At 36.4% G+C, this 20,209-nt stretch overlaps 2 protein-coding genes across 2 annotated transcripts; one reads left to right on the top strand and one right to left on the bottom strand.

Moving 5' to 3' along the window:
• Positions 1-10,954: 10,954 nt before the first annotated feature.
• LOC143562685 (uncharacterized) lies at positions 10,955-11,959 on the bottom strand. The gene is made up of 3 exons (XM_077050428.1): positions 11,793-11,959; positions 11,590-11,665; positions 10,955-11,490 (listed from the first exon to the last, which is right to left on the bottom strand). The coding sequence occupies exons 1-3, from the start codon at positions 11,796-11,798 to the stop codon at positions 11,087-11,089; spliced, it is 486 nt and encodes a 161-aa protein (XP_076906543.1). The 5' UTR covers positions 11,799-11,959; the 3' UTR covers positions 10,955-11,086.
• A 4,657-nt stretch (positions 11,960-16,616) lies between these two features.
• Positions 16,617-20,209, top strand: LOC143562684 (protein REVEILLE 6-like). The gene is made up of 9 exons (XM_077050427.1): positions 16,617-16,919; positions 18,395-18,452; positions 18,818-18,941; positions 19,024-19,149; positions 19,226-19,312; positions 19,420-19,529; positions 19,635-19,694; positions 19,782-19,885; positions 19,969-20,209. Exons 1-9 carry the CDS (start codon positions 16,729-16,731, stop codon positions 19,973-19,975), a joined length of 867 nt encoding a protein of 288 aa, XP_076906542.1. The 5' UTR covers positions 16,617-16,728; the 3' UTR covers positions 19,976-20,209.

The raw sequence follows: 20,209 nt of genomic DNA, 5'->3' as shown, positions 1-20,209 counted from the left end.
TTTTTCTTTTAACTCAAAGTTGTTGACTATTTTAATGTAAATAGATTGACATGTCAACCAAGTCCTGGGTGTTAAGTGCACGCGTGTTTGAGTTATGTTAGGGGCCGAGCCACTAACCAGTAAACCAGTAAGGTTCCAAGGGGCCAGGTAGGGGTTCAGAGGCAACATCTCTGGTAGTCGGGTCCACCAAGGGGCGTCCCAATTGGAGATTTAAAGAATCACCAAATAATTCAATCCGAAAGTGATTATGACTCTTAGATAATCCAAGTTATCAATTCCGAAATTCCAAACATGAGTGACGCAGTGACGTTTAAAAAATATTACTTAATAGTAAATGAGTAGGGCAAACAAGTTGTAACTTGTGCATGTTTAGTGCTCTAAGTGACCATGTGCACAGTAGACTGTTGTTAAAAATGGTGGATTTAGCATCGGGATCTATTATTAATTTATTATTATTATTATTACTAATAAATGATGGAATCTCCAGTAACTTAAGCTCTGAACTGAACTTCCATTAATTATGGAGGTTTGGTGGGCAATGGAACCTATTAAGAAGTTGACCATTTAAGTAATCCACCAAAACTATAACATGGTTTTAAATTTGATAGATAATGTCACATTTTGAAAAATGGACAAAGAAACGTGTGAATTAGTGATTTATACATTTGGGCATGATTGTATGTCTGTATGTAAATTTGTTTTATATCGATTAGAAATCGAACCCATCAACGCTTTAAACTTTATCATTCAACGAGTGTGCGGTTTGTACTAGCTTATATAAATGCACACTCTACACACTTGTATAAACTCGGTTAACCTTTTTGGTCTCGTCGTAAATGTTGACAAATTTATTTATTACAAAGGTAAAGTCATGAACACTCCCTGAACATAAGAATAAACAGTTAGCAACGTTGCATGTAACAGAATTTTATATTTTATATCATAAACAGTTTTAGTGTTTAACATTCATGAATATACATACACGTATATGGACGATAAATCATGAACAGTTGTCTGGAAACTTGGACGTTTCATGCGTTTCTGAACTTTTAAAATTTAAATATCTTTTAATCATTTATTTAATAGGAAATAGTATAAACATAAATGCACAGTCGACAATACTTTTATATAAATATAAAATGTTTTGTCTTATGTGATTGTGTATTTTAGTGTTTTAACTTTTGTCTTTTAATATTAGGTTTGCACTTCATTTGTTTTTCTAACGAAGCCTTATTTTATTAGTTTAGTTTTATGTTATTTATTTTAACTTTTACATAAATAAACATTACACTTTGTGTTTAGAAAAATTAAATGCAACTCTGTAATATACATATAAAACTATATGTTGTGGTCTTGTGGTAAATCTGAAGCGGTCGTGGAAACACAAACAAGGTGCGTGCAGAGGGTATCATGGGCGTGAGAACGATAGTTGTTTGAATTTTTGTTTTTTATTAACAATTACTACACAAACCAATCAATTTGCTCCACATCGCATCATCGCTACCTTTCTCTGCCTCTCCACAACACATGTTATCGGGTGTGAAACGTGAAACCATCCATTATAGATATTAGCGGCTAAATTAGTATGTGTCTATATGACATCACTTTTTATTAATGTAAAAGGCTAACAATTATTCTTTTGTTTAAAGATCGTCCATTGTAATACTTGTGGTTTAATGGTAGGAGGCTTGCGTTTTTCAGTGGAGACCCAAGTTCGAAACCCACTCGTGTCACTTTTGGGTGGATATTGGTAATGAAGAATTTGAGCTACGCTTTGTGCAAAAGTTGTCAGTACGAACCTAGAGTCCACCGGGTTTTCGTTCCACTGTGTGTTACGCTAGAGAGTTTTGCTCTTGTGGTGGCAAAATGACTATCAAATGGCAGTCGGCGATATGGTTTCCTAGGGAACGCTCAAGCCAAACTCTAAAGCCAGCGTGAGCTCAGTTAAGACAATATAATATGACCAAAGTATGACATCACTATATTTATCTCTCATTCGCTAACAACACTCTAAATCATTCATTATATTATAAAAATCACCCTCGTAAAATCATATGAATTGAATGAAGGAATGTGAATGCTCTAACATCAAAAAGTTTAACCAAATCGTGTGTAGTGGTTTTTTGGTTGGGCCACAAGCCCACAAGGAGATTCATCCACTAAAGGACATATGAGATAAATTAATATTTTCATTTATATCGTCTTTTCAATCATATCACTTATTTCAGTGTTTGTTATGTAGCATGAAATTATAAAATATATCCACTTGTAGCTTCTTAAAACACGCTAACTTTATGGATGTTCAACACTGTTTTTGTATATTCTTTTCTTTCCCTTAAAAGCTAAAGGTTTGAATTTACAATCTCTCACAAAAATGTATTTAAATGACTTCAAATACTAAAGAATTTTGGTCTAGCCGAACCAAGATGTTGCATAAGAGTTTTGTGGTGGGTTTTAGCGGTGGTGCGGTTAGGTTACAAATGACTCATGAAGCAAACTTTGCAAAGTGTGGGCTCAAGTTGACTCGTCAAAAACCACATAGACGTGAGTTGTAGTTTACTCTGTCTTAAACTAATGTGATACATGGCATTATGTCACGTATAGTTTATGTATGTACTGGTATTCATGTAATAAATTCGGTATGTGTTTTATTTGATTAGAGAATGAAAATATTAGACTAGAAGAGTAAACGTAGATAGACAATCAAATATTCATGTATACTCGTATATTTGCGTGAAATTGTTCTACCTAACTATAGAGATTCTTCTGCACATTTGTATTATTATAGAGATATAGTCATGTAACACAGTCAACAAATGACTAACTTTTGATGATTTAAAAGGATGCAAAGATTATTGATTAATTAAATATGGATTAATAAGAAATTAATTAGTTCACATGTTAGTTAAATGTGAAAGCTAATATTAATATTCAATTAAAGCAAGTCTCTACTAGTGAATGATTGAAAAACAGATTCCAACCAAGCCAGCGAATCAACAAAATGAAAGAAAATTGACGCTGACTTTTGACTTAAAAGTCTCAAATTTTGACTGATTTCAGATAAAATAAATTAAATGTGAGAAAATAAGTTAAGTCACTTTAACACTTGGTTGGATGTATGTATTGAGTGTAATGGGGTTTTGGTGTAACACATTATGCCCACTTGTTTTGTTTGTCTAGTGTTAAAAATGGTAGCCCAAAGTATATTAATAAAATAACAATATTCTTTTTGTTTTTTCAAAAATATTGATCCTTTTATATATAACACAAACCGAACTACATCTGCATAATGGGTAAGGGAGCAACAAGCTGCGCCGCTATCCCCTTTTGAATTGCAAAGCCTATTCTACTAAATATAAATCATTGGTTCCTCGGGCTCTGCGAGTCACTGTGGACCACCTTCTGCACCCGCTCCAAGAAGCGAACCGCCTCGGAAGCTAGGTATCCAAAAGTGTCGAAGGCAAATGGAATGAACACGTGCTGATTCTCCAAACACAATGTCTCATGCTTAGCAACCTTCCTAGACTCCGCTCTCAAAACCGCATGTCCCGGTACGAAGCCACTGTCTCTCAGCCCCACCAACGGGGACACCCCAGTGAGGTCAACACACGCATGCTTACCCCTTGCCCAGCCAAACACAAGAACATCCGCAGGACGCAGGGTAGATCTTCCCTCACACGGATCAGTCAAAAAGTTAACAGGTGCCTCTTTCTTGGCTGAGATCCTGGCACGTCTAAGCACATCCCATAACACATCTCTAACCCAGTCATGACGATACTTGAATCCCGGCAATTCCTTACAGTGGAGGGCATGCTCACCGAATCTATCCAAACAAGCTTTTTTACAAATGGGGCATAATTCATCTGGAGGGAAAAGGGGAATCATAAGCCGGTATTTAAGGATGGCTCTGTATTCAACTGCCGACATCCGTTGCCCAAGACCTTCAATAGGCACAACAGTCAAAAAATCCTGGGCATGAGCCCCCTTGAGACAAACTAAAACTGTCTTTTGTCTCGGGGTCATATCGAATCGCTCCTCCAAATCATGTACGTGTTTACCATAAAGAGCACTCGCCAAGGTTTGTTAAGGTTTCTTGGGGGCGGTCTCCTTATCATTAAAACCGCCTATATCAAGGTTTGGGAGAGTTGTTCCAATATTACCAAGTGCAAAAGAGTAGTCAGGATCTACCCCCGTAACACCAGCGTTTCGCAGGACGTGGTCTTGCAATTTCCACGACTGAGACCTGGAAGCCACATGCATATGCGGAGACATCCTCAGCCGAGAAAATTCCTAAGCCTCCGCAACGTATAGGGAAGGAAGCCAACCTCCACTGGAGGTCCCCAAAATGCAATTCTCCACACACAACAATATCTTCAATTGCCCCCCGCAGGCCCGCATCAAAGATGGACACAGCCTCTTTAACATGTTCAGGTTGACAGGTCCGGAGCCCAAACACTAACTTAGCAATCCCCATGCACGAGCGTAACAAAAGGAGCTCACTTTGGGGGTCCCTCAGGTCCGGTAGGCGTTTCATAAGTTCAACCGTCATCAAAGCTCTTTTAGTTGCCAAAGACCGAATAAACCCTGCATCCCGACTAACCGCTCCCCCCAATAGTTTAACTCCCATCGCAGGCCTGCTAATCTCTCCAGGGAATAAACCCGACACTTTCTTCGATTCATCCCATGACGGCCAAAAAACCTCTGTTTTTCGAATATTAAGCCTAAGCCCTAGAGACGCCCCCTCTGAGCGAATAATGCCCAACGCTCTAGCGACCTCCTCAGCCTTACCAATAATAGTGCCATCGTCTAAATACCAAGCATGGAAGGGCAAGGGACAGGTCCCCTGCACCCTAAGGATGAGCGGATGAAGGACCAATGCAAAAAGAAGAGGGCCAAGGGGGTCCCCTTGCTGCACCCCAGTAAAAGCCCCGATATGAGTATCCCCCACATATAAACGGGCGGGGCGGGCATATAAAAACTGGACCCATGGGAAGATGGATGGACATATGCAGCTAACTTCCCTGAGAAGGGTCGTCCGATCCACCTCGTTGAAGGCGTTAGAAAAATCAACAGCGAGCATAGCCAGGGACCCGTCAGAATGAAACGCGCTCAAAAATCCGTTAGCACTATGCAATACCGCTTCTGCCTCATTAGGGATCCCAACCCCGAATTGGAAATCCCCTAGATAAGCAGCAACCTTTTTCCCTATTTTACTCATAGCGACTTTCGACACCAATCTTCTCCAAATGGCCCCCACTGCGATGGGTCTAATTCTATTGTCAGGCTTCAACAGGGGGGTCAACGGTGCCGAAGCAATGAACTCCGCTAGAACTTTTGAACAAAGCCCCCCAAGCCACAAGTTGACAACATCAGTGATGGCCTTTAAGAGCCCGGAGGCGGTCGGAGACCCCTGGCCACAGAAAGCGTCTAAAATATGTTGGGCCCGCAAACCATCCCTCCCACAAGATGTACCTTTCGGGAAGGTTTTAATACATTCCAACACACAATCACCGTCCACCTGCAAGGCTGGTTCCGATGGCACGACGGAGGGCATGGTCGAGGGGTTCACCACAGGATGTTTATCAATCAATGCTCTCAAAATACCCCCCCCGGCAGGCGCAAACCCGAATGAACACAGGACTTTGATCGCCGCTGTGTAATGGCCGTCCACTACCTTCCGGAGGCACTGCTTGATATTGCCCCTCCCTCTTCTTTATGTTGGCAATCCCACTTCACTGGAAGTTCAAGGAGCGGTAGCACCAACTCTTCTAAACCTGCCCCATCTTTCCAAACAGTCAAAGCCCGCATAATGGAGCTACATTGAAGTGATTTCCTGTTACCGGACCTTCGTTCTTGCCTAGTAGCCGGTTTGACAACACGTAACGTGCAACGAGGCAACAACAAAAGTTTAACCCAAGCCTCAATAGACCTCGGGGCATCCACCACTTTACGGAGCCCCCCTGACAAAGCCTGGGCAAAAGCCATGCGACACGCAGGCGGGATACTACCACAGACGCCTCAGACTGACCACTCCCAAGTTCCACCTGCGAATCGCGGGGTTGAGGGATCCCCACAATAAAATCAAAGTCGCCTCCTGCACGTGGGGTGCATTTAACAACTTCTTTTCCGTGCAGACAAGGCCTATTCAAGGCATGCAGGGCTATGCACTCCCCGCATAACCAGTTCTTAAGCAAGCGCAAGGTTTCGACAACGTCATTGTAGAGTTCCAAGTCCGAAGCAAGACGCTCCTTTAACTGATCTCTCATTTCCTTTACATTGAAGTGATCCCGCTGAAAATGCATGAGTAACCTAGAGTACCCCTTGTATCCCGGGATACCATCTTTGCAAACATGAAAATTTTTAAAGGGGCAACGCCAAATCCCCGTGCCCGAGCTAGGACCCGGCTCTCCACCACATGCCCTCATAAATCACTTAAGAAATTAAAACTTTTTTTGTTTTTTGAAACAAAGAAAATTAAAATAAAATTTGGTGTTGACATTTAATCAAACACCTGGCGGGCATTACTAGCGAAACCTCCAAACTAATGTCATTCAAAACAAATCGCCCAGAAAATGAAATGCTAGAAGTCCAAATAAGCAAAAACCGAGAATGGGTGATGACGGTGGCAAAATAAGGGTGGAGCAGTGAGGTGGAGATGGGGGGTAATGGCAGTGGCGGTGGTGGGTGAGAGGTAGAGACGGAAAGGGAGGGTTACGGTAGAGCTGTGAGGCGGAGATGGAGGTGGTGGGTTAGGGTGGTGGGTAATGGAGGTGGTGGCAGGAAGTTTTTCACAATATAATATTTAAATAAGGTGAAATGAACATAAAGAGTCATCTTAACCACCCCATTTTCAATAATAGCCATCACTTTCATAAAATCCTCAAAATAGCCATCTAAACCGTCACCGGTGACGGCTCTTCATTAGTCGTCGAACTTTGTTGAGAAACATAAAACTTAGAATGAACTTTGTTGAAATTGGATGATGAAACACATCAATCAAATAGAATTGAGAGAGGGGTTTCACTCCAGAGATACTAACAATGACTAATCAAACAATTACCCAAGAATTGTACAAGAAGGATGAGATTGAAGGTCGAGTTTGACTTTTGAAAGTCAAACTGACTTGAACACCAAAATTTGAATAGAAAGAAATGTGAGAGTGAATTAAGTAGTGGTGAGGAATGAGCAGAGGTTGAAAGGTAAATATAAGGAGTCAATAAGAAGATTGAACGAGTAAATTGATAAAACTAGTCAAGAGCTCATTTTTAGCTTTTGACAAAGTTTTAATATTATAACAACTTAATTGACCAAAATGATGATAAAGATGAATGATAATATTCTGGGAAGATTCTAGATTCATTTAAACACGTTGAAATGATGGAATAGAGAGTTCAACTAGCCAAGGCCAGCTCGTTGAAAACTGATTTTCGTGCTCACAAACACTACATCGCATGTCGTGAAGGATGTGAGCCAGATTTTTCGCGACACGCAAGCCAAATTGGTCTCGTGTGTTCTTGAGGTCCGTCACCTGTCGTGAAAGACTTGGGCTCAGGTCTTAGTGTGTCGCGGGGCATTTGAATGAGGGCAAAATCCCTAGAATTGTCGCGTGTCGCAAAAGGAAGAAGGGAAGTTCTTCACGAAAAAATCACATAAATACTTTTTGGCATTTTTAACCCTCAAACTTTCATTAGATGCAAAATTGAGTATAAAATACATTAAATGGGGCTTGCGATCGAGTTTGTAACGTCACAAAAGAAAAAACATAAACAGCATAAATAACCAACATTCAAATACTTTCATTAAACAAAAGAGGATCCAATTACAAACAAGTCGGGTAAAATATGATTTTTTTTACGAATGTCAAACATGTAAACAAAAACATAAAATGAATTAGTTTGTTCTCAAATGATCAAGCGTTGATAAGAGAGGAGATAGGAAAATAAGAGAGAGAGAGAGAGAGAGGAGAGTGGTGTTCCTGGTTTTATTTCCGATTAACTATAAGCCCTTAGTTACGTAAGCTTTAAGCCTTTAGGGGTGGATAATAAGTTTAGTTAACCTTGTTGATTAAAATAAAAAATATTCTAAGATGGTACAAAATGAGGAAGTAAAAAGGAGTCAAAGGACTAGCTTTACATTAGGATTCAATATCTTTTAGCTAGCGTTTGGTATGTATGAATGGAGGACGGAATGGAATGATGCATTGTGAGGGAATAAAGAAAAGTGTGTTTGGTTGATTAAAGGATTGGAATGACCTATTACCTAGTTCATTCCATTCCCTCTAAAACACCCCAATTTCATTCCATCCATATCCCCATGTTTTTTTTTCATTCCTTCCCTCTTTCACCCTACATCACCTCCACCACCCTCCCGCCACCACCACCCACCACCTTCAACATCCACCACCACTTCCCACCACCACAACCACCACCAACCATCACAGTCGTTCACCGCCGCCGTTACCACCACCACCACCGCCACCACCAACCACCACAGTCGTTCACCGCCGCCGTTACCACCACCACTACTCACTGCCACCTGCTCGCCGCCACCATCAACCGTTGCCCTCACCACCACCACCCGCCGTCCACTCCCAACACCGCTTGCCACCTCCACCACTATCGCCACCACCCACCCCCAACACCACCACCACCACCAACCACCATTATTTCCCGTCGCCCACCACCAACCACCAATGCCACGACCGCCACCTACCTCCCACCAGCACCGCCACTCACTACCATTTTAATTTAATTTAATTTTTTTCCTACCTATCAAACAATGCAAAGTAATCATTTCATTATCATGTGGTAACCAAACATCTCATTGGAATGGTAATAACCAATTCCATTACCACGTTCATTCCATTCCATCATCCATTCTATTACCTCATACTAAACAGACCCTTAAATTGAAACCAATTATAAAGTTTACATATGTAACTCAATAATAGACGTGTGAATTTTACACAACATGTTATACTTAGAAAAAATGGATTTTAAAGTAATAGAGTTCAATTTGGTTTGGTTGCAATTGAATCTAGTTTCGTTTAGTATTCGATCTGATTCATTAAAACTCTTAGAACAAAAAACCTCAATCGATCTGATAAACTCATGAAAACTCGGTGCAAAACTGATAAAAGGAGATTCTTCGATACGTATCTCTATAACCATTAAGTTACAATGTTTAATATTATAACACTTACATCCACATATGTGTACTTTTATGGTTTAAAAAGTTAAAAATTCTTCTAAGAGCATATTTATAAAATGTTCCCAACACATATGTCACGCAAAGGAATATTTCAAGAATGTGGAGATCAAAAAAGATATCAGCTATTGGACAAAACAACATCATTGATAGTGGCCAAAATGTCTTAATCATAAAACAACTACCTAGCTTACTTTGCGGTCTGAAATTAACTCAAAAATATCATAGACATAGGAATTTTGACCAATTTAGTTTTAAAGTCGTTTGTATAGTGCATTCGATCAATAGTTTGTTTTACAAACATTATTAAAGTGTGTCCAAACAATGTTGTGTTTTACATACTTTCAGCTCATTTTTAATTGATAATCAACCAGCGTATGATAAATATGATATTACCTCTAGAAGTTTCGGGTCAAGCCAACCCGTGTCTAAAGTAATTTATTGTAAAAATATGATAAACTCAACTGAAACCGTGAAACATATTTGTAGTAGCAATTTGATTTGTTTTACATTATTCTTTTCACTGTTTGATTTGATTTAAAGAGTTTATTATTTGACTTAAAATTTAACCTAAACACCATCAAAATTTTACGCATTTTACGCACCACTATACATGTACAATATCACATATGCGCACACACAAAATACATATAAGTGTGGTCTTCAAAATAATTATTTCTCATATACTGTCTTCTACAATGAAAATGACATTTTGATTAAAAAATATGTGTTAACTAACTTTGCTTTTAGGTATTAGTTTTGTATGTTTGCGGGCAATATATATTTGAAATTGACATTTAACATTATAAATTTGAGAAACATTCGACATGCCATTTTTTTATATCTTGTAAAGATAAGTAGAACGTCATAGTTTGTATATTTTTGACTAATTATAAAATGACAATCAATGTTGTAAGTTCGTTTTCGTCATTCACATCACACGTAGCGTGGTCACAAAAAAGATGATTCTAACGTTTGTGAAGGATCTAACAAGATAATCATCGCATATATGGGGTTCTATTCTTTTGATCGCTAGAATATTATGATTATTCACATAAAGTAACGCGAATATAAAATTAGTTTTAAATAAAATTCTACCATAACTAATACTCCGTATATATTTATACATCTTGCTTTAAATATGATACTCCATCTGTTTCATTAAAAGTGTCCATATTTTTTTTTGTCCAGTTACAAAAGTCCAATTTCAAAGTTTATTAGTCAATTTTCAAGTTTACCCTTAAACACACACAACTAGCATTAATAAATAATATTGATGGACCCAATTTTCAAGGACGTTTTTGCTATTTAGTAAGCAAAAAAAATAAACATTCAATCTATCTTAAACTTTGTGTTTTTTAAATTATGACACTTATAAAGGAACAGATGAAGTATATAACACTGTTATGTAAATTTAACCCTCTTTTTACATGTAAACAGTAAACTCCTCAAATGATTTGACACTTTTTATAGACAAAACTTCATATCATAACTTTACAAGATTATGATTGCTAAAAAAACAAGATTACAAAACCCTTTCGCCAACCACAACCTCTAATACAATTTTTTTACGACAAACTCGGAACCCTCTAAATCTACACCACTTATTCACGACGGGACTAGAAACTGTAACCTTCTGGACACCTTACATCACACCTAGTCCACCGGATACAACTTCCGATACATAAAACACAACTACTAATGCATGACTACTCTGGATTTAAACATTCTTTATCTTGCAAATAACTTAACCTCAACAAAACTATAATATAAATAAAAATATAATAATTTACATCACTAAAAACAAAAAAAAATGCAAATTGCTCACTCCATTAACCTCCAAGATCTGATTTCACCAACATATTATTTTACCAACTGATTATGAAATAATACAATTTGGAGTCTCATCTTGAACAACCTTTGAATAATATGGTGTTGGTGGATGATTATACTGATAATAGCCTTGCTGTGGCTGCTGCTGATTATAATTATTATTATAATAAGAGTACTGCTGCTGCAGCTGCTGTTGTTGTTGCTGATAATATGCAGCATATGCTAACTTCAAAGCTTCTTCTTCTTTCTTCTTAGCAGCTTCTATCTTCTTTTTATCATCTTCTTTCTTCTTATCATCTTCTTTCTTCTTCTCAGGCTCCTTAGCTGGACCCACTGACACAATATCAGTGTGACAAATCTTTCTCAGTTTTGACACCACTGTCACTGGATCTATCTCCCCTGTTACTGTCAGTTTCTTGTCTTTCATGTCCATTGATATTGAATCCACACCTGTGTTTCCATATCAAATCATTATAAAGTTTCAATCTTTATGGCAAATTAGATCTGGGTTTGTGTTCATTTGAGTCATTTCACAAGATTTTGCAGTACCTGGAAGACTGGACACATTTTTCATGGCTTTTTGCTTGATTCTTTCATCCAAGATGTCCAATTTCAGCACAACTTTCTGAAAAAAAAATTGGGAAAATATTAAAATTGTGAAATTTTGAAAACCCATGTGGGATTTCACATATTATGATATGGGTTGTGAAAATTTAAGGTGAATTTGGTGAATAAAGAGAGTAATTTGGTACCTTCATGTTTCTTGAAGTTGCAGAGATCTGTGTGATGGTTAAAAGAGAAAGTTGCAGGCTTTTGGTGTTTGGAGCAGAGCAATAATATGGTTAAAAGAGAAAGTTACAGTGGTTTGTGGATTGTGGTATATAAAGACAGGGTAACGGGGGTGGGTGGGTGAGGTGTGAGTGGTACGGTTTTGTATTAAAACCGAAAAAAAAATGAATATTTTGAAAACCGTTGGTTCGGTTTTGATTTCGGTTTTAACATTTGAGCTTGAAATGTTGGGTCGGAAAGAAGAATTGGCCCAAAATTGTAAACTTGGGTCTAAAACATTTTGTTAGTTAATAATCAATTATTTATTATATGTTTAAGCTAAAATATTTGAGTTTTTCTGAACGACAAATAATCTCACGTGCAAACTTACACTTTCGAGGCTATGTCCAAGGTTGACTTCTTGAACGTTGTGAGACCGTAAACCCTCGCCCCCTGTGGGGTTTAAACTCGTGATTAAAGCTCTAATTCGTCCATTCACGCAGATATCCTTCGAACTGGCACAAATCAGAATCAAGTCCGCGTCTCCACTTAGGAAGGACAGACCTCTTACCACTAGACTAACTTCTCAGGATTAAAATTTTCTTGACTTACATGCTTATTTAACTCTTATAAATTAGTTAAAATATAACATGAAAATCTACAAATTCGGTTTGGATTGGTTATTTATCACATTGTAAAACCAAAACCGAACAGTAATTTCGATTTTTACAAAAACATAAAACCAAACTGTCGATTTTATTACAATTCGATTTTTTACATACACCCCTAACTTGGGGGTTGATTGACTAAGTCAACCGAGTCAATAAGTCTAGCCAGGTCAAGTGAGAGCCATTAAACCACATGTCCACATGTATGAGATTGGGCTAAGTCAATAAGTCAACAATTTATAATTATTTAAGTCAAGATTGTCAAGAGTTAATGGTGAGGGATCCAAGGTTTGAAAAAGGCTGAATAAAAGCCGTGTGATTTAATAACATGTTGATTCCGGTACGGCGGAGCCAGCCGGATGGCTTCGTGGAAGGAACAACAATAATATAGGTTTGGACATGTTTGGCTTTTACGATGGTGATTGCCTTTTGTCCACCGTGGATTTGTCAGTGTCCGGAAGTTGGTGTTCGTGGATAATTTGGACAACTGGACAGATTAAGATTGATACAAAATATAATTATTACATTATATATCTTTTTAAAAAACCAAAATTATATAACATAAGTTTAATGATTAGATTAATCTACTAAAGAGTCCCCCCTTTTTTTGGTTATAGTCTTATGATCTTGTCAGCTTATTTACATATTCCTTATCTAATTTAAATGTACTACGTGTGTATAAAACCGAATTAACTAATCCATAACCATTTTAACCAATAAAACTGAAATATACTAAAAACCGATGGGTTGGTTTTTAGTTTTCTTAAAGACCAAAACCAAACCGACCCTTATATTATCATTTATCACACAGACTTATTTAAGAATTACATCCAAAAATCAAACTTGAGATAATCCATATTATAGTTCATACTAAAATTTCATAGATAATATGATTGACTTTTGGCATAACCGATGGTGGAAATTACATTCACAGTCACATTCAATTTTGAAATATTCCACATTAATCTCAAATTTCATACATGTTACGACTTACAACTCAAATCAACGGCGGCCTTCTTTGTTTCCAAATCATTTATAGTCGTTATTAAAATAATTAGGGTTCAAGTTTTAAAATTTGACTACGACATTCTCTGTTAACAATACGCAATTTCGTTTAACCTAGTAACATAACGAGTTCAAGGCTTAATTTTTTGCCCAATCACATTGTTTTGATCACGGTTAACGGACCACATAACCAAATCACTATAGCCTTCAAAACCGATTAACCGAATTCGTCATAAGTTCATAACAGATCGATTATGCTTATGACTATCCATTAACATACATCTTGGTTATGGTTATGGATTTGAACAAAAACCGCCCCAAATCAACCCATGCACACTAACTCATACGAAGTCGATTGAAGATTATTTTTAGATGTTGGGATACCAGTAAAAGGTTTGAAAACACTAAATAATCACGAAGAAATATAACGGTAAAAATTAAATCAAGGATAATACAAATTATAACGAAAATGAAATATGTTATGTGTATACTTACTTTATTTGCTCACCCCTTTGCTATCTTATAGAGCCACACGACTCCTCATTTGTAAATATAAGGGCCCTCTTCTCATTTATGACTCAAGCCACCCAAAAACTCGTGTATTTCCTAGATACCACAAAAATATAGTGAAGACAACACTTCCATGCTATTTTGAATTCATGAAGAATGCCCTCTATAAACCAACTAAAATCTCATAGCTAGCCTTTTTTTCACATCATGAAGCAGGGTAAGGTTGTTCTAAATGACATGGCACCATTATGAGGTTTATGAAGGGGTAACACAACATTTCAAGGTCTGGGCAAGCCAAGTGCGAGCCAACACAAGGTCAGACTAACTATGTTGGGGTACAGCACCATGTAACCTAGGTATTGGAAAGTAAACATTAAACGCTTTTACTGTCATTCAGGGACATGAATGTCAATACACAAAGTAATATACGCCATGTTAATTAAAAGTTTGGCAACCCTCGATTCGGATTTATCATGTCATATATGCGATCTTAAATGCTGGTATACTAATTTGTGGTGTTGTAATGCCTCCGGTGAAGCTCATAACTAAAGTTAATACTGAAAATTAGACATCAACGCATCTTCATGTTGAACTTCCACTTTTGTAAAAGTATCAAAAGTTGTGTTGGTTTTTTTTATTTAATGCGTAAGTGTAACGTGTTGACATTAAGTTAATGAAACCTAGATATACTTTTGATGTTAATTAGAAGGAAAAGAAATTGAGACCTACACTTTTGCAATAAAATATATAGTAAACAGTTTAACATTTAGGGTGTTACGTATGAAAATCTAATCTAACTATACTATTAAAGCAAGACAATCTTTTCACATGTCATTTAACTATACCTTCCACATAGTTTGTCAAGTGTACAAGTTTCTATTTTTACAATTTTCATTTAATTAATGATAAAATAAAAAACATGTTGTTGGTGAGAATGAAACTCATTACGTTACTTTTAAAATGTTTGTAGCTTACCAACTCTATTAGGATGAATTGATATTAACTTTCTCTTATTCTTAATTGGTATAGATTCACAACCTTCCATTTTGATTTTTTAAAAGACGAATACAAACTATTCTTACTAATCTATGTATTTTAGAAAATTATTTATATCTTATGAATCTATAATGTATGTTATATATTACTAAATTTAATATTTTTGTTGTATTTCTTTAACCATATATGTATCGCACGGGCTCTATCATAGTACTAAATATAGAAGATACATATTACAGATCCGAATTCATAATCATATATATAAAGGTTCATCACATGTCATTAAGTCAATTCACTTGATTTTTATCTCTTCCTTGTGATTTTTTGAAAATCTATTCTTCGAGTTATTGGGTTTGAGTGGGAAGGGAGTTCTGGGCTTTAACTAAAATTGTTATTTATTTTTGTTGGTCTGTGACGAACACTTTATTGAGCCAATATTCTTTAGTGTAGATATTTTTAGAGGAAGCACTTATTTCATCCATTACTTCACAATGAACCATCACTAATGTTAAGGTTTTATTCTCTTTTAACTTTCATTGGTTGTTTTGTTTCTTGATAACTTGCAACTAGATCTATGATGAGAGAGACCTATTTTATATAGTAATATTGAAGATGAAAAGGTGTTGCTGTCGTTAGCAATTGGTTGTTTTGTTATTTATCATGTTGTTGCAATTGGTTGTTTTAAGGTGTTGCTGTTTATATTTGACAAAAAAAATGAGCAAATAGACACTTGCTAAAATTCATAATACCATTAACTTTTGATATATGAAGAAATACGGTATACCTTTCTACAATGACAAAAAGTAAATGCTACAACAAAGTGACAATGATGAGCAAACTCGAATCGATATCGTACATGTATTGATACTGAAACGAGCATTTCAGTACTGGTACCAAGTTTTAAGAAATCCGGGATTGGAAATCTCGTGATCGGTACCGAACTTACAAGGCCGTCTCCGAGAATTGTTAAAAAATTTTGGGCCGAAGGCGATTGAGGGGTTTTTTTTTGTTGGGTTTAAATAATTTAATTTTTAAAATTGGCTTACTTGATTATGATTTAAAAATATGCCTAAACATGTCTCAAGTGAGACTATTACCGACGATCTTTTGGTTGGAAATTATACCCTTTTGCCGTTAGACCAAAATAGTGGTTGTGTAATTGATTTAAACATTAAATATACATGTTATTTTTTTTTATAAAAAAACATATGTATTTTTTATAAAGAAAAATTCGGACCTAGTGAGGTGTCTGATCAGTGTCTGTTGACCACCTTACTCTCCTTGAGAGTCGGCGTGTGGCTCATCCCTAAAACTACATGCTTCAAAATCTACAGATTTAAAGACTTGATTGAAAAGAATACCTAACTCAGAATCCAACTGTAATTAAAATTAATGAAAGTGAAAACCAAACGAACTCATAAATTTTCAGTAACAAACTCGTAAATTCTCGGTGTTGTAACATTCAAAAGCTAACTTAAAAGGCAATAAACTTAAGTATCACATTTTGTCTCGTATAATTTACTTTACAAAACATTAGGTTACACACCTAAAACCAAAAGAAAAAAGTTAAGCCTTAGATATTTTTATAAACCAACCATAATAAGTATCTACGATGTGTTAGATAATAACAATAATAATAGTAGGCCAGCATCTTATGTAACCATAGCCACATCATCTCTTCATCCTTCACGTACACAAACACACGCACATGCATAACTGAAACCCTAACTACCTCAATCCAATGGGCATGGCTCTGCATAACTCCGGCACGGCATCCACTCCACCGGCCGCCGTTGCTCCGCCGTCAACTAACTCATCCTCCTCGTCCGCCGATGATGCTTCGAAGAAGATTAGGAAGCCGTACACAATTACGAAGTCTAGAGAGAGTTGGACTGAACCGGAGCACGATAAGTTCCTTGAAGCTCTTCAACTGTTAGTTAATTTTCGTTTAATTGAGCTCTGTGTTTTGAATTCGGTTTTGTGATGTACCTAGGGTTTGAAATGAAATTTTAGGTTTAGTTTAGGTTATATGTTAATTGAGTAATTGTTACGTTTTTTTGTTTACTTTTAGCTTCTGTAATTTGAATTCTAATTATCAGAATCTAAGCGGTTAATGCGGAAAAATATCGGATAGCGGTAGAGGAGCGGTACTTGAGATATCGGTTATCGCGGTGGGATATTGGTAATTTTAATATCGTGCAGAATTTATATATATAGCACTTTTAACACTTAGCATTTCAGTATACTCTCCTACTATTAACAAATTATCCTTTTGCAACTTGCAAAACACTAACAATTGTAGCAAGTAGGAACCGATTAAGACTCAAAACACTAGTATTAGACGCTAAAGGCTGAAAATTTATACTTAACACACACTGATATCGGGAATATCGGTGAAGTATCGGTCAATATTGCTGATATTATCGGTACCGTTATTTTACATGAGGACCGATAACCAAGATACCCCCGATATAGATATTGACTGCATAAATCAGAATCGAGACGGGATCTTAATAATTTTGTATCGGTGGAGCGTGATTGATTACTTGTGGTGTTTATGCAAATTTGATGGTGAATTGACATATGATTGGTGAATGTTAAGTGATTTAGATGTTAGGTTTATCATATGCACAGAAATTAGGCTGCAAATCTGGTGAATTGTACTGGTGGTGGATTGAGATGAAGATATTTTTCTTCTGTGTTTTAGATTTGTATGTCACATGATGAACACAAGTGTCACTATCATTACTTATAACAGGAAGCACATGTAGTATGCTTTTAATCTAGAGAACTAGTGGACCAGGGATTCAGATCCTTTGAAGATTTTTCTCTGTGTATCTAAATATATCTATCGAGGATTACAGGGTCAACCTTAGCTCACTCTCTTCGTTGAGCTTTATGATCTTTATTTACTGGATGAAAATTGAAAAGTGTGCTGAATCTATAGTCTTTTCTAGCATGATTTTAAAATCTTGTAAATTGATTTTATTTGTTTGTAGACTTTGAAAACCTAAACCAACAGTCCAACAGATCAAAATTTGTCATGTTCTCTCAGTAATATATGTTTTTTTTTTATTTTTCATGTTATGCACATGCATACTGGTGTCATGACGGGATTAATAGATCTTCCGTAGGAAGTTTAGCCTTTGGTAGTTAAACCTGATTGTTGTCATATGTATATAACAACGTGTGTTCGTATATGATGCATACAAGAGAATTTTGACTGCAGAAAAGCTACATGTTATCAAGCACTAGGTTTGTGCTCTAATTTAATGCTAATCTTCTGCTGATACTTGTTATGGTGGTCAGGGATTGTCGTGTATCTTGAATCTGAGTGCAATTATGGATTGTAATTTGTATAATCTGAAATAGATTTCTGATTGTTTTTATGTTCCATTGATTTACAGCTTTGATCGTGATTGGAAGAAAATTGAAGCATTCATAGGTTCAAAGACTGTCATCCAGGTGAATTCTGCTGATTGTTACACCAACCCCTTTTATCATGCAACTTATTTTAAGAGCACATGCGACACAGGGTACTATAACAATCCCTTTTTTAAGCAATAATTTTCTTACAATATATGTACTGACAACCCGCAACTAGCTCGCCTTTTTAAAGAAATAAAATCTCCTTTTCATCATTTATAGAAAAGATCATACCCTTGATCTCTTTCTCACTCTCTGTCCTCGATTATTTGTTACATCCAAACCATGCTCTACTATTTATAGGTGATAGTTTTTAATTGACTTTGATATTTCTAGTTGTAATCTTGTTGCAGATTATAGTTAAAGTTTTCTGTTTTTATTGTGAATAAATATACGTTTTGCAGATTCGTAGTCATGCACAGAAGTACTTTCTGAAGGTTCAAAAAAGTGGTACTCATGAACATCTGCCTCCACCTCGTCCAAAACGGAAAGCTGCACATCCATATCCACAAAAGGCTGCAAAAAGCGGTTAGTTAATGCCACAACTCGATTTTAGCTCATACTTTATAATAAGATTATGATATCATAACAAAGTTATTGAATTTAACAGCTCCATTGGTTTCAAATGCTGCTGCATCATTTCAAACCACACCTGCTCTTACTGACCCTGAATTATCGCGGGTTGCTCCGTCTAAAGTGATGAAGAGCCCTGTGGAAACTGGCGGTATAGCAAAAGGTAAACTACACATAGTTTTATGGATTGTATTTTACTGTTTAGTATATTCACATGGTATTGCATATATGCATTACAGATGACGTGGCATCTCAAGGTCAATCGGTGGATGAAACTGCACTAAAAACACGACCAAAAGTTGAAATACATGGACTTCCGTCAAGAGGTTTTGCATTTATACATAATATATCTTTGCAACCAAATTTTGGTTAACATATTATGCTAGAAACAAGCTTAATTTGAAATTGTTTTACTTGTTTTTAATTGGTTCAGTTTTGCCTGACTTTGCTCAAGTTTATGGATTTATTGGGAGCGTGTTTGATCCAAATACTTATGGTCACGTGCAGAGGCTTAAAAAGATGGACCCCATTGATGTTGAAACGGTTAGTATGTTACTTTTAGTAGCATTATACAATTCGTGTTCGTGGTGTAATTTTTATTCAGAAAATTCAAGTTTAACAAATTTAATTTTGCTTTTCATCCTTCAGGTGTTGTTACTAATGAGAAACCTCTCGATCAACTTGACCAGTCCTGATTTTGAGGATCATGTAAGTGTATTCATCGACTTATTTTATATTTCACACACACAAACACATTAAAACTCAAAAGTCAACCAAATTGTGTTTGCATTACAGAGGAAATTGTTGTCAACATATGAAATTGATATGGAGAAAGAAAATTTAGATGATGCGGTGAACGCCTTTCTTGACTGTCAACCTGAACAAGTTGGGCATTTTGGGTAAGGAAAAAATATAAAGCAATCGCTATGTTCAGTTATTTCTTTCATTATAAAAAAATAATACTGGTTTGAAACATTTACAGGACTTGAATAAAGCGCGAGACCTGCAGTTTAACATATGTTGTAACACAAGTAAGCATGATGAGTTGTTGTGCAGCTTGCCTGTTTGAGCTCCAACTATGTGTAAATATGCAACGGTTTTGGGGTGAAGAAGTCGATAATTATGTTGCGGGAATGTAAAAATGTAAAGCTTGATTTGTGAACATTCAAGTTTTGACATTTTCTTTATAGTTTAGTATCTTAAACTTTGTGTATGTTGCTTTT

This window comes from Bidens hawaiensis, unplaced genomic scaffold (genome assembly GCF_021521415.1).
Source record: "Bidens hawaiensis isolate Kalapana, Puna unplaced genomic scaffold, B.hawaiensis_p1.1 tig00021047_1, whole genome shotgun sequence".
NCBI lineage: Eukaryota > Viridiplantae > Streptophyta > Magnoliopsida > Asterales > Asteraceae > Bidens > Bidens hawaiensis.
The sequence above is the reverse complement of the archived record's forward strand: the minus strand, read 5'-3'. Positions and strand labels throughout refer to the sequence as shown.